At 37.7% G+C, this 27,438-nt stretch overlaps 3 protein-coding genes across 8 annotated transcripts; 1 reads left to right on the top strand and 2 right to left on the bottom strand.

Annotated features, from left to right (window-relative positions):
• Window positions 1-341: 341 nt before the first annotated feature.
• On the bottom strand, window positions 342-6,840 carry LOC143881419 (stress regulated protein). Of its 3 annotated transcripts, XM_077384479.1 has the most exons (8): window positions 6,710-6,840; window positions 6,356-6,652; window positions 5,057-5,275; window positions 4,483-4,569; window positions 3,519-3,665; window positions 1,980-2,006; window positions 943-1,038; window positions 651-860 (listed from the first exon to the last, which is right to left on the bottom strand). In XM_077384479.1, the coding sequence occupies exons 2-8, from the start codon at window positions 6,575-6,577 to the stop codon at window positions 660-662; spliced, it is 999 nt and encodes a 332-aa protein (XP_077240594.1). In that variant the 5' UTR covers window positions 6,578-6,652; window positions 6,710-6,840; the 3' UTR covers window positions 651-659. The 3 variants fall into 3 exon arrangements, with proteins under 3 accessions (XP_077240596.1, XP_077240594.1, XP_077240595.1); XM_077384480.1 differs by having other exon boundaries at window positions 6,356-6,766; XM_077384481.1 differs by lacking the exon at window positions 4,483-4,569 and having other exon boundaries at window positions 342-860; window positions 6,356-6,771.
• Window positions 6,841-7,158: 318 nt separating this feature from the next.
• Window positions 7,159-7,992, bottom strand: LOC143881421 (histone H2AX). Its single transcript, XM_077384482.1, has 2 exons — window positions 7,660-7,992; window positions 7,159-7,559 (listed from the first exon to the last, which is right to left on the bottom strand). The coding sequence occupies exons 1-2, from the start codon at window positions 7,855-7,857 to the stop codon at window positions 7,338-7,340; spliced, it is 420 nt and encodes a 139-aa protein (XP_077240597.1). The 5' UTR covers window positions 7,858-7,992; the 3' UTR covers window positions 7,159-7,337.
• Window positions 7,993-10,738: 2,746 nt separating this feature from the next.
• LOC143881418 (uncharacterized) lies at window positions 10,739-20,180 on the top strand. Of its 4 annotated transcripts, none has more exons than XM_077384477.1 (12): window positions 10,741-10,976; window positions 11,080-11,179; window positions 11,279-11,387; window positions 11,721-11,809; window positions 14,043-14,099; window positions 14,276-14,384; window positions 14,860-14,961; window positions 15,049-15,113; window positions 16,288-16,388; window positions 16,525-16,589; window positions 17,761-17,783; window positions 19,733-20,180. In XM_077384477.1, exons 1-12 carry the CDS (start codon window positions 10,919-10,921, stop codon window positions 19,809-19,811), a joined length of 957 nt encoding a protein of 318 aa, XP_077240592.1. In that variant the 5' UTR covers window positions 10,741-10,918; the 3' UTR covers window positions 19,812-20,180. The 4 variants fall into 4 exon arrangements, with proteins under 4 accessions (XP_077240591.1, XP_077240592.1, XP_077240593.1 ...); XM_077384475.1 differs by having other exon boundaries at window positions 10,745-10,976; window positions 17,761-17,815; window positions 19,733-20,163; XM_077384476.1 differs by lacking the exon at window positions 14,043-14,099 and having other exon boundaries at window positions 10,739-10,976; window positions 17,761-17,815; window positions 19,733-20,179.
• The last annotated feature ends 7,258 nt before the right edge of the window (window positions 20,181-27,438 follow it).

Below are 27,438 nucleotides of genomic sequence, written 5' to 3'. Positions count from 1 at the left end.
ATAGTCCTAGTTCCAAAGGGGGTGGGGACACCCTATGTTACCAAAAAAAAAAAAAAAAAAAGTTAGCAAAACCCTAAGATTTAAGTACAAAATCAACCAAATCCGCCGCTACACCATAATAGAGTAGCAGCCAGTTCTGTTGGTTGTGACCAAAATTAAGGTGAACAAACCATGCACTTGAGGTAAAAGAAAAAGAAGAGGATGTAGTTTTTGTAGTCAATGACCGTCATTTTGATATAGATCCTCCCCTCGTTATTAGTAAAGAAGTATAACTAACCATACAAAAAAAACCAAAAACAAATTGGGTCCCATCCCAATCTTCCAAACTAAAAGAAGCAAGATTCAGTGTAGAATGGGGCCCACCCACCACAATTTACTTAGGTGGGTCCCACTTGAACAAAAGATGGTAAAATAGCATGTCTGGTGACTGGTGGGTATATGTAGACCACACCATACACCAAATCATTTCTCTTCTGTTTACAAGAAAAACAAAAAAGGCAAAAGCCATTGTAGCATATTGAGGATACCTTCTTCCCATTGAAAAATATGACCCCACTATCCATTTTTTCTGAAACTTTGGATTAGATCAGAAATCAGCACTGATCAGTAATAGTCTCAAAAACTGAAGCATTAGCAGTGCAATTAATTACCTAAAGCAATCAAACATCATCATCATCTATGGTCTTCTCTATTGTATCAATGCAAAGGCCCACAGAGCTTCCCAAAGACATGGCCTCAGCGAGTTTTGATCTAGCTCCTTCATGACGACGCAAAATTAAGATAATATTCAGAACAGCCCATCTCACCTGAGAATCTGCTTTCTTCTGTGTGAAGCCCAGGCCTTTGAGCAATCTGTCCAACTGATTCATAAGAACGCAAACAGTAGTGAGGTACTTATTTTGGCAAAGCTTTACAGCAACACCAGTTAAATAAAAGGCCAACCTTGTCAATATCGGCAAGGCCTCCCTCGGCACATCCAAATAGAAGGTACTCTGTTGCAACACCAGCCAGAGCTATGCATGAGAACCTGTTCAACATCTGCAGAGTACTAGCACATTAAATTATATGTGCCAGAAACTTCGTGAAGAGCTAACGGGGCATGGTATCATCAATCCCAGGCAAAATCATGCAAAATAGGGGTGCAACTTGGGTAAGGTTGGGTTGAGTTTGTGCTAAAAACTGAATAGCAATCACCATTCAAAAAACAAATGCATAGGAATCACCCCGAACCCGACCTGATTTTATGGAGTAAGACCATTACCCCATTGCAACATGTCAGCTATATTATGAAATAGCTGAGGCGAATTAAGAGTGACATTTTTATTTGGAAGATACAAGTAGAAGAAAGCATAGCACAACAAGAACATTTTATTGAGTTTTCAACAATACAATGTACAAAATAAGGATTCAGTTTTTGGTATGTGTTTCGATCATGATGGAAATGGAAACATGTTGGTTTCATATAGAAATTCTGGTGGAATTACTGTAAAATTACAAAAACACGTGGAACGACATCAAATACTTGGTGACATGCGTTGTCGCGCATGCCTGATAATTCAATACATGGTACATTTGCCTCTCTTTTGGGTTTGGCCATTGCATGTGGATTTTTACTATAAAGAAGGTTTGAACTCAGGACCTTTGCTCTGATACAATGTAAAACTACCAGTTGCTCCAAAAGCTTAGGCTGTTGGAGAAAGCGTTATTTGATCTTTTATACTTTAACAGTATGGAAAAGGAAACATTTCAGACATTTCGAGTTGCTTTCCATGGAAATTTAAAACTAAGGTACATAATAAAGACTTTTCCCCACAGCATACACAACATAGCCCAAAAAAAAGCCTCGGAAGCTTCTCAAAAACAAAACAAAATACATTTAATGTATGAGCTTCTCAAAAACAAAACAAAATACATTTAATGTATGATGTCATCATAATCTCTTCGTTCAAAAAATATATTACATGAACGAAGGTTCTCACCTTAGCAGATACTTTTCCAGCATTAACCTGCATGTATAAGAACACACAAAATAAGGCTGATAAATATGATGTGGTAGAGCATGTTCTAATAAATTCTAGTCTTTACATGGTGACTTCGACAAATTTTTATAACAAATTAACTAAGGTAAACTTTGTACATGTAGGAAACATAGTTGGTCATAGAAGTAAACGACACCACCTTCGAAAGGAACAATTATACTATATGCTCTTAAAAAATGAAAATCCAACTTATTGTTCAAACATGACGTCGCTTATTGATGTAACAGAAAGTATAAATAGATAAATTCATAGCAATATTGAAAGAAAAGGGGAGAAATTTCAATAAAAAACACTTAAAATTTGTTCATACAAACTTTTGAAGCAACCATAAGAAAATTCTCCTAGATTGTCAAAAATATAAATTGCATGTCTGTAACTCTACATAAAAACGTATTTACTGATATAGGACTCCTAATAATGATCTCCTACTAACATTAAACTGGTGCCCTGCCTGTTAAAGTTTCCAAACCCAAAAAATTAATTGCTACTCTAGTGTAAACATGAAAAGAAGCTGAAAATAGAAACTAGGACTCCAAGAAAAACCACTAAAATACATCTTAACACACCCCCCCTGCCCCGCGCATGACAGACACCAACAAGATAACACAAACAACAACCCCAAGGCATATAAAAATTTGTTAAGCTTGCACATGCGGGTCCCCCATTTGGGCAAAGCCAGGAGGAATGTCCATATAAATGTCCTCTAAATCACCATGTAGGAAGGCATTGTTGACATCTAACTGATGAAGATGCCATTGTTGGATCGCAGCGACAGCCAAGAGAACATGAACTGCGGTCGATTTAGCAATAGTAGCGAAGGTTTCATGATAATCTAAGCCTTCCTGTTGACTATAGCCTTTGGCAACCAAACACACTTTATACCTTTCAACAGAGCCAATTGAATTGTACTTGATTTTATATATCCACTTGCAGCCAATGGGTGGGTTATCTGTACATCAACAAGAAAACACAACACAAATAACCCCCTCCACTCAATCCTCTCTTTTACATTAGATTCATAAGAGAGAAAGCGAGAAGCATAATTTTTGAAAAAAAAATAAAAAAAAATAGGAGCCAGTAATATTAATTACATCTTCCGCTAACCCTCTTACTAATTCACTTTTTGGATACAAAATACAAGAGTAACAGTATTTTAAGATAATCCATGATAATGGGAGCAGATCACACCAGAATTTTAGACCACTTAAAACCAAGCCTGGATAAACAATCACAACAAGATACTCCTAGATTACTAAGCTAGGCCTCACCAAAGTTCAATGCACAGTCTACAAGTTCAGGATCCAAAACTATATTGAAAATAATTGCTAAACATAATAAAAAAGCATTTAATCAATTTACATGATGCACTCATGCTATGACATAAAGATGATCACGGCACTGGAATATTACTCCTAAAAGATATATAATCAAACAAAATAATAAGATTACTTCTCCATTTTAAAAAAATAATAAGCTTACTTCTTCAAGAAACTCAAAATCCACAAAAGATGTGCCTGCCTGCACATTGAGGGATCCTTCCTTCCTCAATGCTTCCAAACTTGATAATGTATACCCTTTCGGAAGAACTCCAAGCAAGTAGGCTATTAAGAAATGACCAGCTTCATGCTGCACAAATTGTATTCTGGAATAGTCAATTCATAGACAAGGAATACCATGCCACATCATTAACTTGGATTTAAAGAACAAAATATGATCAAATTAATTAACAAGAGTATTTCATAAAGTCAAAAGTTAGTCCTATAGTACTGGCCATAATAATCATAGATCTAGTTGTTTCACTGAGAAATTTTAGTAGATCTAGAACAGATGTATCCAGGGAATAAATCAAAACAGATAATTTGACTTAGCAGATACAAAGTCCAAGTGGGGCCCCTTTGTTCAATGATCCAAAACCATTTATCTGTTAGGCCTTGGTAGGCATGGGATCAAAGATGATTTTAATCCTCTAATTTGTTGTCGTCAATAGACTATTTTCTAGCCATTTATTTAACGGCAACAAAATTAGAGGGTTCATAAATCGTCAGATGCGAATGTGAGTGGACTTTGATGCATGGCATTTAGTGAAGTACAAGGAGGGATCCTAAAGCTGCCCAGTGGTCCACCTTCAATGCATAAAAAAATCATCTAATTGGGTGACTAGTATCACCATACCTCTTTGCCTTTTAGAGCCATGCCATTCACAATGGGGACTTATGGAATGAACTGTTCGAATCAGATATATGCTATATGTACTAAGTTAGGATTCACGATTGTTTCAGGGAAAATTTTGCAAGGAGCAAACAGCAAAAAAACAGAAAAATATTTTCCAAGTTCTATTCTCGAAAAATATTCCATCTCCAAACACAAGTTTTTATTTCCATAAACCAAAGTTGGGGAGTTTAAAAAATCCAGGATAATATATTACAATGGAGGTATATCTTACTTGAACAACTCTATCACGATACTTTTTACTGAGGGTGTGACCAATTGTATCAAGCACCAAACTCGCCACTCCTCCACCGAAAGAGACCTAGGAGACAATATGTTTGCTGAGTTAACTTCAGATATGGATAGTATTATTGTGTTGAAAGACCAGTAATAGTATAAACTGAAAAATCAATAAATCCAAACTAAGTGTCCTAGGTAGTAGATGGTATAAGCACCAACATTTCTAAAAGCAAGAATATCCAATATGAATCCAATGTTCAAGCAGAAAAATGATAAATCCCTTTGAAGTTAATATCTCCCTCCCCATATAGACTTGGTAAGCATTCAAGAAATCCCTGAGATCATCATGCAGTTGAATGAAGAGAAATTGGCCAAAAAAAAAAAAATAGTAGTGATGAATAAAATATCTAAAAAGACTCGTCTACAACGAAGACTTAAATTTGTACCTGAAGATTCCAATAACATTAGAGTAATATAGACAAAGCAAATTAATAAAATTCAGGGCTAATTTTTTTTTTGAACGTAAACAGCAAAACATAGACGAGAGAAAAATGATGCAAAGAACTTACCAAGTCCAGGGACCATAGAAACAACAATCCCAAAGAGAACATTAGAATTTGCAGTTGGTTAAATCCGAATGCAACAGATGCAGAAAGCCCTCCTAAAGCTGCTGCTAATTGAAGATTCCTTTCTATTGATCCAAGTGTTGTGTCCAGTGGTGATAAAAGAGATGATGTATCAATTCCATTCAGCTTCAGTTCATCCAAGGTGTAGAGTCTTTGCGGTACCTGTATAATTTCTTTTCCCTCAGATGATGATCATTAGCAAAATGGAAACTAGCCAACTACAGAACAAGTTGGTAATCACCTTAGTAATATGATAACCACAAAATGTCGGTGAATAAGAAATTATGTAGAACTGTAGAAGAAAAAGATAAGCGTATTTAAATGATGAGATCTCCTTCGATTCATGGTAATAAACTTAGCAATATGAAACTACAAATGTGCATGAACACATATATCAGAATGAAAGTGATGCTTCAGAGGAATTGAAAGAAAAAAAACCATATGAAAATTAAGCATACCTAGCACCTAAGTCAATTAGTTGTATAATAGGCAAGTGTGCTTAGAAGTATTGATGACTTCATAGACAAGCCTCAATCAGCCAAGGAAATCCTAATGCCTCCATTGGATAAGATCACCAGCAGAGCACCATGTAAAAGGGGTCCCTTTTGCTATTCCCGTCAAAATTCAACTTCAGCCATCCCAATCTGAGATTTTTTTTGGTTGGTGAGCTGGGATCGAACCTGCAACCTCAAGGTCGAGAAACAAAGCCTCAACCATTGAGCTACAGGCCCAACCCCAATCAAAGCTGCTAAGCATCTGTCTACAGACAGTTGAAGTTCAACATGACCCTAGTCAAATCCATGAGTTACTGAACCGACGCCACCCCATCGCTATCCTTCAACAAGTTCTTAGGGAAAGTTAACCTCTATCATTCAACAAACAGTTCTTAGGAAAAGTTTAAGGCATTATTCATCCTAGAGCCTCTTTGGTTCAAAACAAATTCAGTCAAGATCACACAGCAATAACCCAAAATCTCACAACAACAGCACTAAACCTCTAACATGAACATAAAATCAGAAGAACTGGCAAAGCACCAATCTATAGCAAAAACAGCCAATAGCTAATGGAAGACAAAAGCAAACTGAAAGAAAATAATATATAAACAACAGAGCAAAAATTGTAGACAGCAGTTAATCTTTTTAACATGTATATTTTCAGAAATACAAAAAATTAAAATAACCAAGTGTGAGACTAAACAACTAAGAAAAAGACTAAGACAATGTCTAAAATTCTGAAAACAACCTGCCTTGCAGCACCAAAGCAACGGAGGCCCCCAGGCTTTCCCTGTATATCCTTGACAAGTGATAAAGCAACTCTTTCATCCCCCTTCGTCAGCTCCACATCCACTCTTTCCAGTATTTGCAACCGCAAAACAGCGGATTCTGAGGAATAAACAGCCCTAATCTTTGACAGCCTCAGTCGAAGGTGAGACAACAACCCACTGCTATAGATGACCAATCCCATATCCTTCCACCACCAGTTCCCCAACACATTAAAAAAAACAATCAATATCTACTTTTCTTACAACCAAATTTCAGCCTCAACCAACTTGGTTGCAAGCGACATAATCCAATTGGGTGTTATCTAGTATAACACCTCAACCAACTTGGGTATTTTAGTATATAACACCCGCTGCTATAGTGATGACCAAGCCCATATCCTAGTATCCTACCACTAGTTCCCAACACAGTAAAAAAATTCAGCCTAAACCAACGTGAGTATTATCTAGTAGCGTTTTAGCGAACTTCCACCCCAGTAATTAATGTCAACCACACAAAAAAAAAGCCCAAAAAATAGAAGGATAAATACGTTTAAAAAAGTAGGTAGAAAAGATACAAACGACTACAACAGAGAGAGAGAGACAGAGAGAGAGGAATACAGTCTCAGTAAAAAGTAAGGAGGATGAAACAGAGAGAGAGTTGTAATAACTTTGATTAACGAGGAGTGTTACTGACAAAAAAAATGAGCTTTTTTCTCACATTCAATTACAGCACATCCACATAAGATCCACAAAGAAAACCATTCTATAGAGAGCACAGCATCACTGATATTAGAGTCTTTTCACATTCAATGTACTAAAAAAATCAGGATTCCTGAGACAGGAAACATTACATTACAAACCCTAACTCGACCATCTTTCCAACAGCTCTCATTCCCCCAACCGTATTAAAAACCCTAAGGTACAAAGCCCTTCATTTCCTCAAAACAAACAAAAAACCTAACCCTAAAACTCTTGCGATGCAGATCCAACCTCGCCCTTTCCTTTCCCCTGCTTCTTTGGCAGCAATGTCTGATGAATATTAGGCAAAACCCCTCCATTTGCAATCGTAACAGTCCCTAAAAGCTTGCTAAGCTCCTCATCGTTCCTCACAGCAAGCTGTATATGCCTCGGAACGATCCGATTCTTCTTGTTATCCCTCGCAGCATTCCCCGCAAGCTCAAGAACCTAAACAAAAAAACGATGTCAAAAACCCTAACCCTAACCCTAACAAGACACAAAACAAGAAGAAAATCTCGAGAAAGAAAGAATTAGGGTTTTCAAATACCTCTGCGGCGAGGTATTCGAGAACGGCCGAGAGATAGACCGGAGCTCCGGCACCGACACGCTCGGCGTACTTTCCGGCCTTGAGAAATCTCGCGATTCTGCCTACGGGGAATTGCAGACCAGCTTTATGAGATCGGGAGACCGATTTAGAAGCCTTGGGTTTGCCACGACCGCCCTTGGTTGAAGCTGAAGAACTCATCTTTTTTTCTTCTTCGCTGTAAAACCCTAACCCTAACCCTAACTGACTGGTTCTAGATCTGACTCGGCGGCCGAGTTGGGCGAGTTTTGGATCGTTCTTGTTGTGGGGGCTTTTGTTAGAAAGCAACGGGAGAGGGGCATTTCATTAAATAGGTGGATGAGTAAGCGTGTGTGAGAGGCATTGCTTTATTCTGATTGGTTCGTTGGAGCTTCCACGGATTGCCAACGTGGCATATTCCAAAAATCTCTTGCATTGACGCAGATTGATTGTTTGTGAAGATCAAAGATTTAAAAAGTGACTATGCTAAGGGAATTTATACGGTGGACGGCCGTGCATGCAGCAGGAACAATGGGGTCACATTGTTTGGGTGATCTAAACCATTCATTTTCAGAATATCTTCTCCATAGGATGATCCTAACCCTAGGAGCATAAAAAAGAGGAAGAACAATATGGCCCCACTGTATTTTTATGCTTGCATGGGCTTCCACAGTCGTCCACAATATAATTTCTCCTCTTAATTTCACAATTAATTAAAAAAACTTCTTTTACGATAAATTATATATGATTTGCATGCGTACAAACTTGTACTATCATCCCATCCATCCGCATCTCACCTTTTTTAGAAGCTACTGTTGGATCAAATATCAAAGGTGGTACTTTCATCGTACCACATTTACCAGTTTGTACGCCCTTTCATCATATAATTTATCCACCTTGTGCTCTTCAAATCATTTTTTTTTATACTTTTGTTCGTGTAAGAGTGGGAGTCAAGGTAAATCTCATAGGTCACGGTAAATTGAATAGCTGGGCAGCAGCCACAGATACTATTCTCAATCAACAAGAGCAAAATGTAATATGTGTTTATGTAGCTGTTGGTCAAAAAGCATCTTCCGTGGCTTAGGGAAATAAATTGGAATCGAATATGCATCCTCAATATTGAGAAATAAAGCCTTGAGTCGAGCTATAGGCCCAACCCCAAAGAGAAAATTTCTCTTAGGTTTGGTTTCTGTTAAACAAATTTTACTTCCGCTTTTACGTCGAAAGAAACAGATCCTTAACAGCGAAAGAAACGGATCCTCAACATTTCTTTCGACAGAAAAACGGACCTTTTTTACTTCGGAAGAAATGGAGCCTTAGCATTTCTCATGTTCTCGGAAAGAAAACAAATGACGATGGAAAAAACGAGGCTACTATATATTACTGGGATTTGCCAGGCCATTATGGGGAAAGCCATTTCGCAGCTGACTTTTGCAGGGAAAACGGCCACCTCAGATAAATTAAATGAACAGGACAAGATCTGGTAAACAATGAGCGAGTGTGGTAGTTCACCGGCTGCAAAAGGCAACTGCGAAATGGCTCTCTAGCAGATCCCATATCATATATAGATAAATAGATTAGAGAGTTGCTACGCCCATGCCAGGCAGCATCCTAGCAGGGTTCGGTGTCTTGTACTCGGTAAGAGCTTGTTTAATACAATTGCACTGACTCGGTACATCTTAACGGTGAGTCAATATGGCCAAATCCTAGTCAACTCAACCAGGCAAGTTTTCAAAACATTGGCAACTCTACTAAGTTTCCAACAGATAAAATAACACAAATCAACCCTCGTGATTTGGCTATTCTTACTCACTACACAACCCACTAAACAGTAGCCTTTTAGTCAAATTTTAGTAACAAAATACAAGAAAATAAATGAATTACAAGAACAACCCCCAAGGCTAGAACACTTATCCCTAATTACACCCTAGATAAATCAGATATATCATGTAATTACACCCCAGGCCCTTGATATTTCATCCAACAACAGCGCACTTTTTAAGAGGATGTTGCTGGATCAAATATCAGAGGCGGTAATTTCATCATACCGCCTACATTTCTTTTGGATAAATCTTTCAAAATCGGGCTCCAACCTAAAAATAAAAACTATGGTAAAAAATCAAATAACATTATTAAAGGATTTTATTTCCAGTTAAAATACCATCTCGCTGCAACAAAGGCCAACCGGGATCTCTGTGCGTGGCCAGTATGGAATTGGATGAGTTCGGTTAACGAAAGTGACTCTGGCGACCCCGGAAAACAGATCTAAAATCTATGTGAGGGTTTATATATGTTTTCTGATGGCAGACAAACCAACTTTTATTGGCATGACTTTCCTCTGAGGCTCAAAGCTCATGTACGAATGGGTCCCCACCTTCGATCTTGTGAGGCAAAATATGGTCGAATGGAGGGCAGTCGGCCAATCCCTGTGCCATACGCTCACAGACAAAAGGTAAAAGACACCTGGTGTTGGAACTCTAGGGGACCTTTCGACACTCAAGTCAGACAGAGGCAACATAATGAGAACTAACACACATAAGGTGAGAAGTTCTCGATAATCCGAGTGGGGTGTCAGGTGTACGCTTTTGGGGGAGATTGCCAGGTGACAGTTGTTGATTACCCTTGAAATAGAGTGGAAGGTTCCATTTTATAGACAGTGATTGCATGGCTCGTGGGTGGCAATGTGATGGCGGGGTGGTACCGGTGTGATCACCACCATAGGTGCCAGTATTGGTGCGAAACCGTTGGCCAAAGACAGCATGCCAGTGATATCATACGTTATGAGACATGTACTGCCGCTAATGGTCACAATCCGGCGGTTGGTAGGAGATGGGTCCTCGTACAGTCTCAGATGGTGACAGGCTCACATCTAGTGGGTGAGAGGACCTTGTAAGGTTGGCGGTGGTCCGATTTTGCCCACAACAATGCCTGTTTGGATGTAGGTACTTACCAGTAAGCAGTCAACATGTATGAGTCAAGTATTGAATTTACCTGGAACTTACCTGTGGAAACTTACCTGGGAGAACGGTGGTTGCTGACTTTGCACCCAAATGGCAAGCGTTTGGGCAAAAGACCCTCTATCCAGAATGACTAAACTGCCCTTCCCTTTGTCTCCATAGGGACTAAAACACCCTCCGCTATCTCTCTCTTTCGTATCTCTAGCTGATGATAATGGTGTGGTAGAGCGAGTTATCTGTTACTCTCCAATATTCTTGTTCTTAGGGTTTCCAATAATCAAATACAAATGTCAGTCCCTCTCTTCAATCTCACCCCTTCCTTGAAGGTTTCCAGGCTCTGCTTAGGTCCGTCCGAATCTCCCTCCATGCTCTCGAATCTCTCTCTCTCCCCTTCTCCTGCATAATCCATGGAGTTAGGGTTTTAAATTGAATGTTGTTTTTTGTTCAGGAACAATGACATTCGGCGAGCAGAACTCATTACAACAGTCTTTTCGTCTTCTCGACGATGCATTCGATGCTGGAATCAACTTCTTTGACACTGCCGAAATGTATTCCTCTCTTTCCTTTTTGTTTTATTATCTGTTTAAGCTTTTTAATTCTCACTTCAAATAGTCCTTTTAATGATTTTTAATTTTTGATTTTTACAGGTATCCAGTACCTCAGCGTGCAGCTACGCAAGGGAGGAGCGAAGAATACATTGGTCATTGGATCAAAGAACGGAAGATTCCACGCGATCGTGTTGTCTTAGCTACAAAGGTCAGTCTTCTAGTATTATTACTGCCAATTGACTATTTCATAACTGAAATATGAATACTTATGTACCAATCTAAGCTAGCCAAGGGTATCATAAAATGATAACGTACATGCTAAAAACTTTTCAAGGCATGGAACTTGTACTGTATTTGCTACATTCTGGGTTTTATTTTCAATATACAGTGTTGATTCCTGTTTGTTCACCAGAAAAAAAGATTTGATTGCTAAATCAAGTGGATTTTCATGTTTTCAATGGGCTATTTCCTCTCTACTATAATTTTCTTTATTGCTTTTAATGGATTTGATTAAGATGATTATTGTATTCAATCCATGCAGGTTACTGGACCATCTGGGCAGATGACTTGGATTCGAGGAGGGCCCAAGTGTTTGGATGCTATCAACATCATAGAGGCCATTGATGATAGGTTGGATTTGTTCATTCTCTATGTTTTGTTGTCAAAATCCACTTACCTAGAAAGAGAACTACAGTGCTTGTAGTTCCACACCAAAATGATTGGTCCATCTTACCATGCAGGAGGATATGTATGCAGGCACATGGATAATCACATATGTGAAAGTTTTTTTTTTTTTTTTTTTTTAATGACATCATATATGTGAAAGTTAATATACCATGTGCTTTTTTGAATTTGAGGATTTCTCCGATGATAGTTACTCATATGTATGTAGTAGTTGTAAATAATATTATGACAAATAGTTCTGAGTGCTTATTTGCATCTTTTAATTATATTATAAACTATCATTGCTGTTGTTGTTTCTTGGGTTTGTGGTTTTTAAATTTTGAGTCTTTAAAATTGCATCCTACTTTTAGAAAACGAGTTTATCCTAGCATTACTTGGTCATGTCTTACATGTTTTTGTATGTATTCGATGACTGCAACTGTTCTTGTTAAGTCATTTACTAATCCTTTCTATCAATTACTTTTCCTCAACAAGAATTTCTTTTGGGAAACGACTAGAGTTACATGTAAATGCACCAGAGTATGTCAAGCAATTTATGTGTTTTTCTATGATTTAGCCAACACTTTGAATTTATTGCTGACACACGTGTCTAGACGTGTCCAACACGACATGGTGACCACAAGTGCTGACACTCCTTTTGACACTTTTAATGTACTGCTAGATGTGTCAGATTTAATACGGGCATGTCGACATGTTTTTGCACCGTGTCAAGTGTGAAATTCTGTTTTATTATTGAATATTGTGTTTTCCTCTTTTATTACTAACTCTTCTTTTATTATATCCCTTCTCCCAAACCTAAAGCCCTAAACAAACTTTTATTCTAATATTACATTCATTGTATTCTATTGGTGCCGGGAAGATTCTTTCACCTTCTTCATGAAAATTTTCTAAAGGATTCATTAGCCGATCCCAACTAGTTTGGGACAAAGGCTTAGTTGAGTTGAGTTGAGTATTGTCTTCTATTGGTCTCCTTCTCACGCTGCTTATTGTAGACTGAAGAGAATTGGATTAAATTGATGATTGCGTTTTTATTTGATTATCTCACGTTTGCTTTAGATTATAGTTGATTGATTCTAAGATTTGTGAGTTTGTTAAATGAATATTGCTGCAAATTATTATGGTAATAAGTAATTTTATATGCAGCGTGTGTATGGGTGTTTCACAATTTCTAAATTTTTAGGGGTTGCATGTCAGACACTTAATATCCATGTTGAAACTCGACACATGAATCTGCATCCACAGATCATGATTATACTTTCTGTTTTAGTCGTGCCTCTATTTCTAAATTTTGGGGGTTTGCCGTGTCCGACACTCCGTGGCTGTGATGACACGCGACACTTTTGTCCCACAAGTCATAGGTTTTTTGGAGGTGAAATCAAGGGCTATTATACTTACAGAAGGTGGTAGACGTATGTTTTTTTCCCATCATGTTGCTAATGCAAAGAGGAATTGCATCCAATGTATCATGGAGGGTGATCGAATGCTGGAGGACAAAGATGAGCTGGAGAAACAGGGCTACAAGAACGAAAACAGAGTTCCAAGGGATGGCAACACTGCTAGTTTTAATCTCTTTCCTGCCTGCTATTTGGGAATATCAATCGTCAATCATTGATGCTCACGTTCCCTCTACCATCCAGCGCATTTTCTTCCATCTCTCCATCATCTGTCTTGGCAACACAACCCAAGTTGAAGCCAACAAAATTGTGGTAGAGTGGAGACACTTCTGAAAATAGTGATGACATAGAGGATGGGAAGGGCCGAGAGTAATATGATGCCAGTTATAACCATTAAAGAGGCATTGCTCACTTGCCGAGCTAGAGCAATCGGCTATTGCAGATACAGAGAGACTCTTTTATTAGTTATTATTATTTTAGTTTTGCTGGTTGCCCCGCCATCTCAGCCGGTTTAAGACCAATACAACAAATAAGAGGGGTGGAAAGGCTAGACATAGGGCTGGAAATATCATGTCTTTAATAGGAAAGGATTCACAGCCTACGCTTCTTAATGGTGGGAATGAAAAGTCTTATAGAACTCAATACTATGCTACATGTTTATAATCGTGTATTCTTTTGGTTTAATCTAAATGAATTCAGGAATATGAGGTGAATAAATCCATCATTTTTTTTCTGTGAAATTTGAGTTCTATGCTCTTAATTAATTACCTTTTGAATCGATACAGTTTATTGCGTATGCGTACTGATTACATTGATCTTCATCAGATCCATTGGCCTGATCGGTCCGTATCTTACTCTTTCTTCTCTCTCTCTGTTTTTTTTTTTTTGAAAATCACCATTTACAGTTTATTGCGTATGCTGCTATTAGCAATGCATGGACCAAACTTGTCCATTCAATTTGTATTTGCTCTTCTTTCTTATATTTTGATTGTGAGATGTTTTGTGCTTGTGCTTTTAGTTACGTTCCCATGTTTGGAGAAACTGACTATGATCCAAGCCGACAGTTTGGATCAATACCTATAGAAGAACAGCTTGATGCTCTCGGAAGAGCTGTTGATGCGGGTAAGGTATATTTATGAACTTATAATCTGACCTCTGAAGCCAAATTTTTTTGATAACATCAATGTTTTAATAATGGACCAAACAAGAGGCTCCAGTCTGGTTTGACCAGAACCAGAAATATTTTTGGTCCTAAAGAAAAATCCTCGAAAATGAAATCTAATCGTGTTCTTACTTTTAATCAAGTTTCCAACACTTTGAATTGGAAAGCTATTAATAACGTATGCATGGCTGATTATCATTAGAAAAAAAAATGTATGCATGCATGGCTGACTTATCATATTTTTCATTTTTCTTTGCTAAACAATAATTTGTCATTTTTTATTTTCATTTTCATTACCTTTTGGTTTAAAATTGATTTATTTATAACATTGGGTGTTGAATCAGTTTCCACTGTATTTCTTATGTTTGACCAGTGATTTAATTTTTAAAGCCTTGGGTAACACGAAAGGGCTCTGAATATTCCAGCAATCCTGATTGTAGATCAGATACGTTGGACTTAGTAATGAAACACCATATGGTGTGATGAAGTTCCTTGAGCTTGCTAAAGATGTCGATCACTTTCCTAAGATAGTATCCGTGCAGGTAAGCTGTTCACATGTCTCTTTCTCTTTTTCAAAAAATCTACTCTTCATGTAGTTATTGCTAATGTATCAGATTATTTTATGATAGAATTCCTACAACCTACTTTGTCGAAATTTCGATTCTGGATTGGCTGAATGTTGTCATCATGAGAGGTAATAAGATTTCTTTAAGTCAGGTCTCATTTTAGCTTTATACGTCTGACATTCAAATTTGGTTCTCGTCTTTGTCATATCCACTGTTGCTGTGTTAACTATTTTCCATATGCATATTAAGTATGATAAGCTGAAATTGACTTTTTTTTTGAATGGTGAAATTGACTTAAATGATTTTGCCTTTTGTACTATTTTTTGAACATTAAAGAGAACTGATAAGAAATATTTCCTTCTTCCTCAACTAATATAAAAGAACATACAGAATGTATGGGTTGGTTCACCTCTATCTACTTCCTATGGTCAGTGAACAATTGATTTTGATCACAAAGTTTCCCCCATAAAACCAGAATGAAAGAATTGTAATTGGAATTATTGACACGATTGAAGAGAATTGAGTATGAATTGCCTAAATGCCCTAAAAACTTATGCTGATTAAGGAACCAAGATCAAGAAAAGTTCCCTCTAGGCCGGGACGCCCTATTTGTCCATTTGTATTTTTACATGAAAACCTTTGTGAAAATTTTCATTATAAGTTTATTTCAGACACATCACGAAAGAGAGATCTGTTTTCTAACCAAAAAAAGAGTGAATTGATTAATCTGGTTGTGAAAAGTAAAAATGAATACTCTTTGAAAGAAAGGGGAAGTTTTTCCTATAAATGTCACCTATTGATTAAAAGAAAGTAGCAAATGTACTCGTTTCAAAATTCAATGCATCTATCATGCAATCCGGTTTCCCAAGCAACTTTTCCCAGTTCTCGTTTTTGAACAAAGCTGATACAGGTTGTGCCTTTTCTCTATATACATGCATTATAGTCATTATGAATTATCTCACATGGAACAATGATTTTACATCCGAAGATTGACTGAAGTAAAATCATGGTTTTAAATTTCGGCCGAATGCCGAACTTTTTTCAAGTTTGCTAGATTATCATACGGTCCAATCTTGTGTTTTCATGCATTGTTTAGTACATAATTCCAAGACATAATATTGTTTCCCAAATTTTGAGTCTTTTTTCAAGTTTGCTAGATTATCCTACGGTCCAGTCATGTGTTGTCATGCACTGTTTAGGATTAGAACATTATGTGAATGAATGCCTAACAGTTTATCCAGTTTCCACTACAAACTCAATACTCACTAATCCACTATTTTGTTTGCATGTGAATATTTCCAGAATTAGTTTCTTGGCGTACAGCCCTATGGCTATGGGCTTACTTTCCGGGAAGTACTTCTCTTGTGGGGGTCCACCAGATGCTAGGATGAATCTTTTTAGAGGTCAAAGCCATACCTTGTTAAGTGTTTCTTGATTTTGCCATTTATCACTTCTTTATTGCCCAAGAAGAAATGATAAATGATACAGGACCTGCATTTTTCCATTACTTGTTTTATTTTAACCATCTTTACTTTCCAGGGAAGTATTCTGAAGGAGAATCCAGATACGACCTGTCAAATGCCATCATAAAAGCTGCAGCTAAGGTAGGCAGATTCTGTTTGATATGGTGAACCTTTCCAATGCCAATCATCTACTAAATTCTGTGTTATTCTTGTCAAAAAAAAAAAAAAAAGAAAAAAAAGAAAAAAAAGAAAAAAGAGAAAGAGAAGGAAAAAAGAAGAAGCAACTTGCTTGAAGTCTTTGCCTCTGTAACAGTGAAATGCCAAAAAGAGTTCCAAAACGCATGTTCAATTGTGTTAAGATTGCTGCTCATTGAAAGAATCATTGATATTCTAAATGGAAATATATTTTCCACACACTCATATGATAGAAACCTAGTGATATTAGATCGCCTTAACAAGGATTCCAAGTTCCAACTAATGCTAGTAGATGGTAATGATTAAGTAAAAAAAAACTAATTCTAGTAGAATGGTAATGGTTAAGTCCTACCGACCTTGGTTTCTTTATATTATTTTTCATCTGAACCATCAAATGCTAGTAGACTTGATTTATATTCTTTTATTGGTAAGAAAAGATAAATAGACATTATGATCATTAATTGTCCATCAAGCTTATCACTTATTATCTGAAAATTGCAATCTTTGCATAGTTTGGTTTCATTTTCTTGATTGAGAACGAAGATATAAGAACTGATGAGCGATCAAAACATAAAAAGCTCAACGAATGAATATATGCCCTTGGAAGATGAAAATTAGGGAATAGACTATCTTTTTGCTAGCTATTACATTGGAACAATTCAAGGAATTAGAGGACAAGTTACTCTTCATGGTTTTGCACTGTAGTATTGTGTGTGATTTTGCTTTGGTGGTTGCCAATATCTTTGCATGCTTGAGAAAGTTATCAATGAAATAACCTATATTCACTAATCAGCTTGGTTGGTTGGGATCATGGGTCACAAGGCTGGTGTAATTCAGTAGTTGATGTTTTTTTCTTAATAATCTTCTCCCATTGTTAATTTCTAATTTTGTCTCAATACAAGTGCCACACCACCCTAATCTTGTTTCCTCTCATTCTTACTTGTACTCCATCTCTAGTTACTGTTTCCATGTGTTTTTTGATATTCTGAGTTCAGTACGTATTTTACAAACTTGGTGAAACTATGAATTCAGAACTGAAATATTAAACTCAATTTGTTCTATGCTTCTACTAAACATGGCATGCTGAGTTGTGTTCTATCTACTTGTCGTCTCACAGGAATACCTAAATATTGCAGAAAAGTACTCTCTACATCCTGTATCTCTCGCAATTGGTATGATGGTTTTCTTTTGGGAGATGATTCCTCCCCCCCAAGTAGGATTATGCGTCCCCTTTTAAAGTGAATCGCGGCAGACTTTTAACTCTTTTTGATGTCAAATCACGTTAAAAGGGGGGCATATAATCCTGCAGGGGGGGGGGGGGGTTGAAAAATCATCTCCCTTTCTTTTTCTTTCATAATATTACGTTTCATTAGTTCACTCTGTTTATCTTTATCCAATTACATCATATAACTTTTAGTGCTGGTTTCATGTTAGTAATAAGAGTGCAATGGCAGACAAGTAATTGAATCCTACATTATCTATTCACTTTTCTTCATTTGTCACTTATTATTTATCTCTAAGTTAATATAAAGGTTTTTCTTCATTTGTCACTTTTCTTCATGATGTGGAATTTAGCCTTCCTAGCCACGTTGTGGGTCATTTGGAAGGAGAGGAACGCCGGGGTGTTTTGATGGTGTGGTAAAAGGGCCTCACTTTCTTTATATAAAAGTGGTGCCGCTGATTATTTCTTGAGCGAAAATCCTTCCTCCTTTTAAATACATTTCCACTTATGATTTATGGAATGGTTGGAAGGAGATTTGTTGTAGCAATGATTTGAAACCAAAAGTAACTTCGGTGTGGGAGCCGCCTCCGGCCAGTTTTTCTAAACTCAACTTTGATGGTTCTAGTATTCGAAATCCCGGTCCCTCCAGTATTGGTGGAGTGTTGCGAGATGAGATGGGAGAGGTTATTTGGGCGTTTGCGGGTCCTATTGGAGTCGCAGATGCATCGGGGGCGGAGGTTCGGGCTGTAAATTAAGGGTTAATTCTTTTAGCCCCTGAGTTGTTGGATAAGGTTGTAGTTGAAGGGGACTCCCTTAATGTTATTCGTTGGCTAAGGGGTTTTCTAAGCACCCTTGGAGGTTCAGTAGATTCTTTGATGAGATCCGAGATCTATCTAGAGCTTGGGCGATCGTCTTTCATCATGTTCGTAGATCAGCCAATGATGTCGCCAACCGTCTCGCAAGAGAGGGGGTTTCCAAGGACACCCTTGCCCTTTATCTGGTGGTAAGAAGTGTTCTTTTTGAGTGTTCTTTTTGAGGAACGAACATCCCTCTGGTGGTAAGAAGTGTTCTTTTTGTGGAAGGAACAATCATACTATGGAGAGATGTTGGGATGTCAATGGGAATCCCACCTTCGATGGCTAGCAGTCCATTGATGTTCCTTTTGAGGAAGGAACAACCCTTTGGTGGTAAGACGTGTTATTTTTGTGGAAGGAACAATCATACTATGGAGAGATGTTGGGATGTTAATGGGAATCCCACATTCGATGCCTAGCAGTCCATTGATGTTCCTTTTGAGGAAGGAACAACCCTTTGGTGGTAAGAAGTGTTCTTTTTGTGGAAGGAACAATCATACTATGGAGAGATGTTGGGATGTCAATGGGAATCCCACCTTCGATGGCTAGCAGTCCATTGAAAGTGGCTAACAATGCATTGGATTTTATTTTAGTCTTGTTTTCTCAAGACTAGAATAAAATCCAATGCATTGCATGTGCATGCATTGTCATCATAAAAGGGTCACAAACAGCTCATATGCATTTCCAAAAGGAGATACGACTAATCCTTCCTATCAGTATTTTCATCCTCTAAAACATTCATTTATTGTGGTAGCTCAATCACTTCTATTTCTCTAAGCTCTTGTTGTCATCTAGTCTTTTGCTCGACTGTTGATAAATATTGCAGATCTGACCAATAGGTAATCCACACTAGTGGATGTCCGGCTTGATAGAGCATTTGCATGATAATACTTCACTATCTGAGCTTAAGTCACCCTCACTTATGAATTATGATTGAATTCTATTCAGTATTCCTCTTTAATGGTGTACTCATTGCATTTTCTTGTTTCTTTTCTCTGTCTTCTCTTTGACAGCTTTTGTTTTGAAGCACCCTCTTATTGCATCTGCCATTTTCGGAGCAACCAAACCATGGCAACTGCGAGAGGTCCTTGAAGCATGCAAGGTTGATCTCACAACTGAAATAATCAATGAGATTGACAAAGTTCATACAATGTATCCCAATCCTTGCCCGTGATCAAATTACTCATTTTGTTACATTCTTTCTCATTCATAGTAATTTCAGTTAGATCTTATCCTGTTTCAGAGGTAAAATCTGAGTGAAAGATCTAACTGAACAGACTTTAATCTGTAGTGAACAAGGTAAGAGAAATACTATGAAAGACCCAGTGTGGAGCTAAGGCTATGTTTGGCAACCATGAAAAATTATTCTGTGGAATATTAGAAGCTTTGCATGCTCCCCTCACTCCCACCCTCTCAAGTCGCCTATCTCTCACAACTGGTCCCACAAATATTCCATGGAATATTTTTATCATGTTGGCCAAACATGGCCTAAATGTCCCACTGGTTGCACCAATGCGGCTGTTCTGCATTTGGATAGCAATCCGAGGTTGGTTTATTTTGTCCTCACAATGGCTTGCCATCCTCTGTTTGCATGGAGAACAGCCCATACTGATAGGGCTATACAAGCGGGGTGACCAATCTCAGGTTCTTGTTCAAGATAAAATTATCCAAGCAGGGTAGCCAATCCCAGGAACAGCTTATCCAAGGATTTCTATACCTGTTCAGAACAGCCACAATGGGGAGTAAGGGTAAATTGAAATCCGCATAATGTGAACTGAACAAGTCTTCTAATAAAGCAAGTCAAGTAACCACTAAATTTTAATAACTGAAAAAGGGCCCACCTCGCATTTTTATTATGCCTATTTTGGCTACACAGCAGGACTGCTTCCTGTTGGCAGATTTCCACAAAACTGTGAAGTTTGAGAAATCCACGAGAATAGAAACTTTCAATAAATAAAAGAGGAGGAATGATAGATGCAAGGGCAACCTTGCATAAAGAGCCCGAAAGGGCCGTTGATTGGATCCATCATCCATGTCATTAAGTGGTTAGTTGGCTTTGTGGTTGGCTATTACCCTTGGTCCACATTACACAGATGGCACCATAGAATGATCCAAACCGTACATTTGATGGCAATGATTTTTAGGCCACAACCAATTTACGTTGTGGCCCAATTGATGGTTTGGATAATCTTATGTTGTGAAATTAAAGTTCATGGACCAATCAAATGGATGGTTTGGATCATCCTAATTGCACAATACAAGTCACCGAAATGTAAATTGTTGCTGCACTGGTGTTTCTGTGGGAGAAATTGAATTGAAAGATGTTAGCATTCACATCAAATCCAAAAACTCACTCCATGCTAACTCTGCAAATCCAGAGACCAAAATACGTAGCTTCGCTCTGCACAAAGAGTGTTCTCGGTGGATCTCAGAGAGAGAGAGAGAGAGAGAGAGAGAGAGAGAGATTGTGTTGTTGTGTTCTTGTTATTTAGGGTTAGGTTAGGCTAGAGAAAGGAGTCTGCATTATTTTGTGATTTTGGGCGTGAATTGCATGATGAGAGATCTTAAATATAAAAAAAACCCTCGTTAAAACGCGAAAAACGCATCTGTTGAGGTCGAAATTTAGGGAAAATAATAAAAAATTAAAAAAATCGATAATTTTGGTTGAAATTCCTAAAATTTCGGACTAAATTTCAGAAATAACTAAATTTCGGTTGAAAGAAAGTACTGTTTCGGTATGTGTAATTTCAGTTTCAGTCTCGACCGAAACCCAAAATTTTGGATTTTGGTAGAAATTTAAAACCATGGTTGGTGCATATGGCATTGGTGCCATCTAAGAAATAGCAAAGCCACCCAACGAGAGGAAATGATGAGGAAATTTTTAATATGCAAAATTTAATGATTCCATCATTAAATATAGTATGCCCGGTCCGAATCAGGAATATCTGTGTTTTACACCCCCGCGGTAACTTTTCTTCAGCTAAGTGGCCAATCAAAGGGCTGAGAAGATGTTGGCTTTGATGAAGGGCCAAGTTAGCTTGTTAATTGTGCATTAGCATATTCATAGGTGCATTTTGCACATGCACATATAGGCTAAGTCTTCATTTCATTTAGCTTGGCAATTTTAGTTGCGTTTCATTTATAAGGGAGCTATAAATAGTTTTCCCTCCAATTAAGATTTAGGTTTTTCATTAGTTTTAAAATTTGATATTGGAGGACTTGCAAAGAAGATAGTGTTTCTTGTGATTGTAATTCGTGCAGATCTAAGAGAATTTTGAGCTTGAATCTCAAGATTTCTCCTCTTTCTTGTTCTCCTCTAAGCCTTGTAATTTGAAGGATTTGAAAATTCCATCACCAATTGCATGATTCGAAGACATTCTTATCTTGTCGAATTAAGCTGCACATAAACTGGATTGAGGCAAGAAACAACCGTTCAAGGCTGTTTAGTGTTCGATTGGATGAACATTTGTATGCCTTGAGAACCTTGTAATTTGGTCATTGGAAGAACAATTAGATTCTTTCACATTATTACTATGAATGCCTACTTAGAACTTGAGGGGTTAGAGGGGATCACTAAAACCAGGAAACCTACACGGTTTCTGTTCTTATAGCTACTTGCTATTATATGTAAATGTGGTGCTTGTGTGAGCAACCATGACCCCAACCAAGAGGGGCCCACTACAGATGGCATGTCAACCAAAACTTTCCAAAGTCAGGCAATTCTAGCCATCCAAACAAATGCCAGTACTGGTGGGCTAGGGAGTGTGTTGAGACCAAGCCAAGGCCTAAAGAATTTCCATTTTCCAAAACAAAACTACAACTCATTTTTCATTCTTGCCAAGAAGACTTGCTTACATAGAAACAACGACTATGCCAAAACACACCCAAAAAGCTTCCTTCATTCACAACCCTTAACACAGTATTAAGATTACCCATTAAAAACTACTAGGAAAAACATTCCCCAAAAGCTTATTCATTCACAACCCTCAAAACTGTATTACGATTACCCATTAAAAACAACTAGAAAAACTTTCATAGAAGCAACATCTTTGAGATGAAAATATAAAGAAAAGACTCCTATCAAATCCCCTTGTCAACCCATCTGAAAACCTACCTAAACTAATTTTAAAAATCATCTTGTTTTTTCTCTAAGTGAGCAAACATCCCACACTCGGTAATGAAGTCCTTCATGCCTTCTAGCCATTGCAAGTACTTTGTGTCATCCCTCTCGATGTACTTTGTGTCATCCCTCTTGATGTAATCATGCAAGAAAATAGCCAAAGAGCTATCGATACCTCTTACTTCTAGGTAATTGTACAAAGCTTTTTGTAATTTCTCATTCAAATCCCTGCAGACAAAAAATAAAAAATAAAAAAATACAGTAACATCTTCTGCTTATACCCAAAAAAATTAACGTTGCAACTTGGGTTTATACCCAAAAACTAAGTCAATGAAATCAAACAATTGATTTTTTAAAAAGGAAAAAACTTACTCAAATTTGGGGCCTGTTAAAACAGGAGGTTTCTCATCAGATTCCTCATCAGAGGTCTTATCAGATTCCTCATCAGAGGGCTTTACTATTTGCATTCGATCAATGGTGATATTTGTAGGAGAGGCACTGCAGAAGAATTCTAAAGAAATCCCGTGTGGCCTGGTGAGTTTTACAAACAGAGGAATCTTCAGCTCACTGGAACTATCCTTTTCTTCTATTTTAGGAAGATCATCCTTCAGAAACTCAATTACGATACTCTCACATATGAAATCTCGCTTGAGAACAGTTGACCCGATACAATGAATGATCTCGAACGGAGGATCATCATTCTACACAGAAAAATAGAAGGAATCACAAGAGAAATCAAATTTTGTGTTACGAACCCAAATCGGTTCACAATGTGATTGATCTTCTTAGTGGGAAGATGACCCTTCCCCATGAGAAGATCAATCACTTTGCGAGCCGATTTGGGTTCGCAACATTTTGGCAACTTGGCTTGATTTTGTAGGTGAGTTATGTTAGAATGTATTAGATCAGATCTATAGCGGTGGATTCGGAAGTTATGTATTTTGATATTCAAAAAATGCGTAACTAAAATAACTTCCTAATCTATCACTATAATAATCTAATGCTCAGATCTATAAAGATCTGATCTAATACATTAACTAAAATAACTTCCTAACCTACCACTATAATGATCCAACGGTCAGATCATTATAGATCTGATCTAATACATTCTAACAAGTTATATATCTGTTAGCTCTCTAACTAAAAAGAAGCAAAGCATGGCAACACAAACACACACAATCCATAGAGGCCTGAGAGAAATGATATTAGCAAGAGGAAGAAAATGGAAAAAAAATAAAAAACTAAAAAATCGGGGGATAAGAAGAAGAAAAAAAAAACAGGAAAAAACTCTAAAATGGGCTCTGTTTGGTTGCCGGGTTTTTTTTGTTCCTGGGAGTTATGTGGGAGAAAAAAATACCCTGGGAGATGGGTGGGAAAAAAAAGTCCTAGAAGTATCCTGGTAAAATAAAAATCCCATGTTTGGTTGACCGGATTATGGTGGGAAAAAAAAAAACCTTTGTTTGGTTGCTTGAACTGTTAGGTAGAAAAAAAATTATTCTCAAGCTTATATTTGGTTCCTGAGTTTATTTTTGTTCCTGGGGTTATTTTGGGACGGGATGAAAAGGCAATCATTACAAAAGTGGGATTAAAAAATTCACCACACAAGCAATCATTACAAGAGTGGGATTAAAAAAAATCTAGTGCTAAAAGGCAACCAAACATGGGATGGGACCAAAATTTAACTAACTCTTCCTGGGACAAAAATTTAACTGGCAACCAAACGGATGTTGAAGAATAATACTGTGGAGTGGAGCTTCGGCAGTGACATTTTTTGCAAAGGATACGGGTTGACAGGAACTAATGAAGAGTTTTCTGAGGGACTGTGGAAGAGTTTTGTCTCTGGAGAAGATGAAGAACAAGGGGTTAAAGAACAAAAATGGCTTAGAGAAGATGAAGAATAAGAAGAGATTAAGGAGCAAAAATGGTGTGATCTGTATGAGAGGAAAGCGGGGCGAAGGAGGTAGGAAATGGAACCTTGCATTTTTCTTCTCTACTTTTTCTAAACTGAATTGGTGTAGGGTTTAAGAAAGGAGGAAGGGTTTTAATGCATTATATAGGAAATTGCATTCAAGAAATGGAATTACTTTTCCAACAACTTTTCTCAGAAGGGGAAATACATTCTCAAAAAAAAAAACTTGCTTTTCCCGTAAGTTTTGCTCTCTCTCTCTCTCTCTCTCTCTCTCTCTCTCTCTCTCTCCATGCTTGCACGTAAAACTGATAAAATGGTGGGCCCCACACATCAAAACATGAGGAGTAAAAATGTGGGTTCCACCTAAATGCATGGTTTGGGTAGAGTTGGTGTGCCCGTCCATCCACATCTCTCTCTCTCTCCCTCCATGCTTACACGTAAAACTGCTAAAATGGTGGGCCCCACACATCAAAACATGAGAGTAAAAATGTGGGTTCCACCTAAATGCATGGTTTGGGTAGAGTTGGTGGACCCATCCATCAATACTATCAATAACATTTGATATCTACTATATCTAATTTTGATAGGGAAATGATTTCAGCGCTCTAATGTTTTGATAAACATGCGCTCACTTAGTATTTAAAGTGCTTTAAAAGCTTTTTGAGAACCTTAATTTCCTCGACATCCCTCTAAATACTACACGACAAACAATTGGAGTCATGTTTATCAAAACACTGGAGCGCATAAATCATTTACCTTCTGATAATATCTAATTAGGAATTGTTAGCGTCCATCGCAAAAGGCAATTCGCGGTTGGTCTGTCCCATGTCAGACAACCCACCTCGTGAATGGAGACAAGAATGGAGACAAAAGATGTTGTCTCCATTCACGAGGTGGCTGGTCTAAAATGCAACAAACCAGCTGTGAAATGCCTTTTGCGTTGGGTCCCAACAAATCCCTATCTAATTTTAGAGGAATGATAGAATGAAGGGCGCCCTTGCAAAAAACAGTTTCAAGGGCGCCCCCATTGGTCAAATTTCAACAAAAGTCAAAGCCGTTTCATTTTTCCCTGCGCCATCCACTATTTTCGGCGCCATCTTGTGGGAGATGATTTTTCGCCCCCACGCCTTCTCAGGATATTGCTCCCCCTTGTAAAGTGAATTGTGGGCCGACTTTAAAGCTTTCTGATGTCAATTCATGCTAAAATGTGGGTGCCCTTGAAACTGGTTTTGATGAAGGGCCAAGTTAGCTTGTTATTAAGATATTCATATGTGCATTTTGCACATGCGCAAGTAGGCTAAGTGTTCATTTCGTTTAGCTTAGCATTTTAGTTTCATTTTGTTTGTAAGGGAGCTAGAAATAGCTTTCCCTCCAATTGATTTAGTTTTTTCATCAGTTTTAAATTTTGATATCCGAGAGGACTTGAGAAGAAACCAGTGTTTCTTGTGATTGTAACCCGTGCCAATCTAAACGAATTTTGAGCTTGAGTTTTGGTCATTGGAAGATTATTATGTGCCTAATCGGCCGTAACTTAAATTAACAAAACAAAAGAGAGAAATAGAGTGGGGAAAGGTTGTTTCGAGGCAACCGGACCTCATAACGGTTCAATTCGAGAGGAGCCATGACTCTCCAAAATAAAGTTTCCTTTGTTGTTGTAGAATTCTTCTTCTTTTTTCTTTTTTTTTTCCATTCCATTGAATTGCTACTTTATAAATACAAGCAAGAGGGAGTGGCATCACAAGCACACTTACCCACTAACAAGACACATCATAAATAACTAACTCCCACTACCCTAAACAGATTAGCCATAACTAACATCCATTATACTAAAACACACACCCACTACTATGCACTAACTAACTCCACATACATCATAAGAAAATACACATAACAAAGAACCATTAGATTCCTTCACATTATTACTATCAATGCCTACTAAGAAGTCGAGGGATTAAAGGGGATCACTAATGCGAGGAAACATGCATGGTTTCTGTTCTACTTGCCATTATATGTGCATGTGTGAGCAACAATGACCCCACCAACCAAGAGGACTCCCACTATAGATGACATTTCAACCGAAAGTTTCCAAAGTGAGGCAATTCTAGCACTATCTGATCAAATGTCAGTACTGGTGGCTTAGGGAGTGTGTTGGGACCAAGGTTTTAAATTTTGACCGAAATCCGATTTCAGACCGAAATTTTGGATTTCGGTCAAGACCCAAACCGAAATGTTCGGAAACTGAAATGGCCGAGATTTCAGCGAAATTTTGGTGTTTACAGAATTTCACCCGAAATTACAGAAAATTCAGCTGAAATTTTGGTAAATTTGGCCGAAAATTCGGCCAAAAAACCGGCATTTCACATTTTCTACCCAATTTCGGCCAAAATCTCGGGATTTCGGAGGAAATTTTGGTTTCGGTTAGGTCCAAAATTCACGCCGAAGCCAAAATTTAAAACCTTGGTTGGGACCAAGCCAAGGCCTAAAGAATCTACATTTTCCAAAACAAAACTGTAACTCATTCTTCATTCTTGCCACAAAGACTTGCTTACATGGAAACAAAAAGACATACCAAAACACACCCAAAAAGCTTCCTTCATTCACAACCCTCAACACTTTATTAAGATTACCCATTAAAAACAACTAGGAAAAACTTTCCCGAAAAGCTTCCATCACTCACAACCCTCAACACT

Source organism: Tasmannia lanceolata, unplaced genomic scaffold (assembly GCF_043159265.1).
Source record: "Tasmannia lanceolata isolate RefF3 unplaced genomic scaffold, GAP_Taslan_0.1 ptg000007l, whole genome shotgun sequence".
Lineage (NCBI taxonomy): Eukaryota > Viridiplantae > Streptophyta > Magnoliopsida > Canellales > Winteraceae > Tasmannia > Tasmannia lanceolata.
Note: the sequence above shows the minus strand (reverse complement) of the source record. Positions and strands in the feature narration are given on the sequence as shown.

Bases quoted from the DNA above. Each gene is read 5' to 3' on its own strand.
- LOC143881418 (XM_077384475.1), top strand. From the start codon at position 10,919: ATGTCAGTCCCTCTCTTCAATCTCACCCCTTCCTTGAAGGTTTCCAGG. The intron at 11,810-14,042 runs GTTGGATTTGTT...GAATCGATACAG, and splicing joins ATAGAGGCCATTGATGATAG to TTTATTGCGTATGCGTACTG. The intron at 17,816-19,732 runs GTATGATGGTTT...TCTCTTTGACAG, and splicing joins TCCTGTATCTCTCGCAATTG to CTTTTGTTTTGAAGCACCCT.
- LOC143881421 (XM_077384482.1), bottom strand. From the start codon at position 7,857: ATGAGTTCTTCAGCTTCAACCAAGGGCGGTCGTGGCAAACCCAAGGCT. The intron at 7,560-7,659 runs GTATTTGAAAAC...TTTTTTGTTTAG, and splicing joins TCGAATACCTCGCCGCAGAG to GTTCTTGAGCTTGCGGGGAA.
- LOC143881419 (XM_077384479.1), bottom strand. From the start codon at position 6,577: ATGGGATTGGTCATCTATAGCAGTGGGTTGTTGTCTCACCTTCGACTG. The intron at 5,276-6,355 runs GTTGTTTTCAGA...GAAATTATACAG, and splicing joins GCTTTGGTGCTGCAAGGCAG to GTACCGCAAAGACTCTACAC. The intron at 3,666-4,482 runs GTAAGATATACC...CAATTTGTGCAG, and splicing joins ATCGTGATAGAGTTGTTCAA to CATGAAGCTGGTCATTTCTT.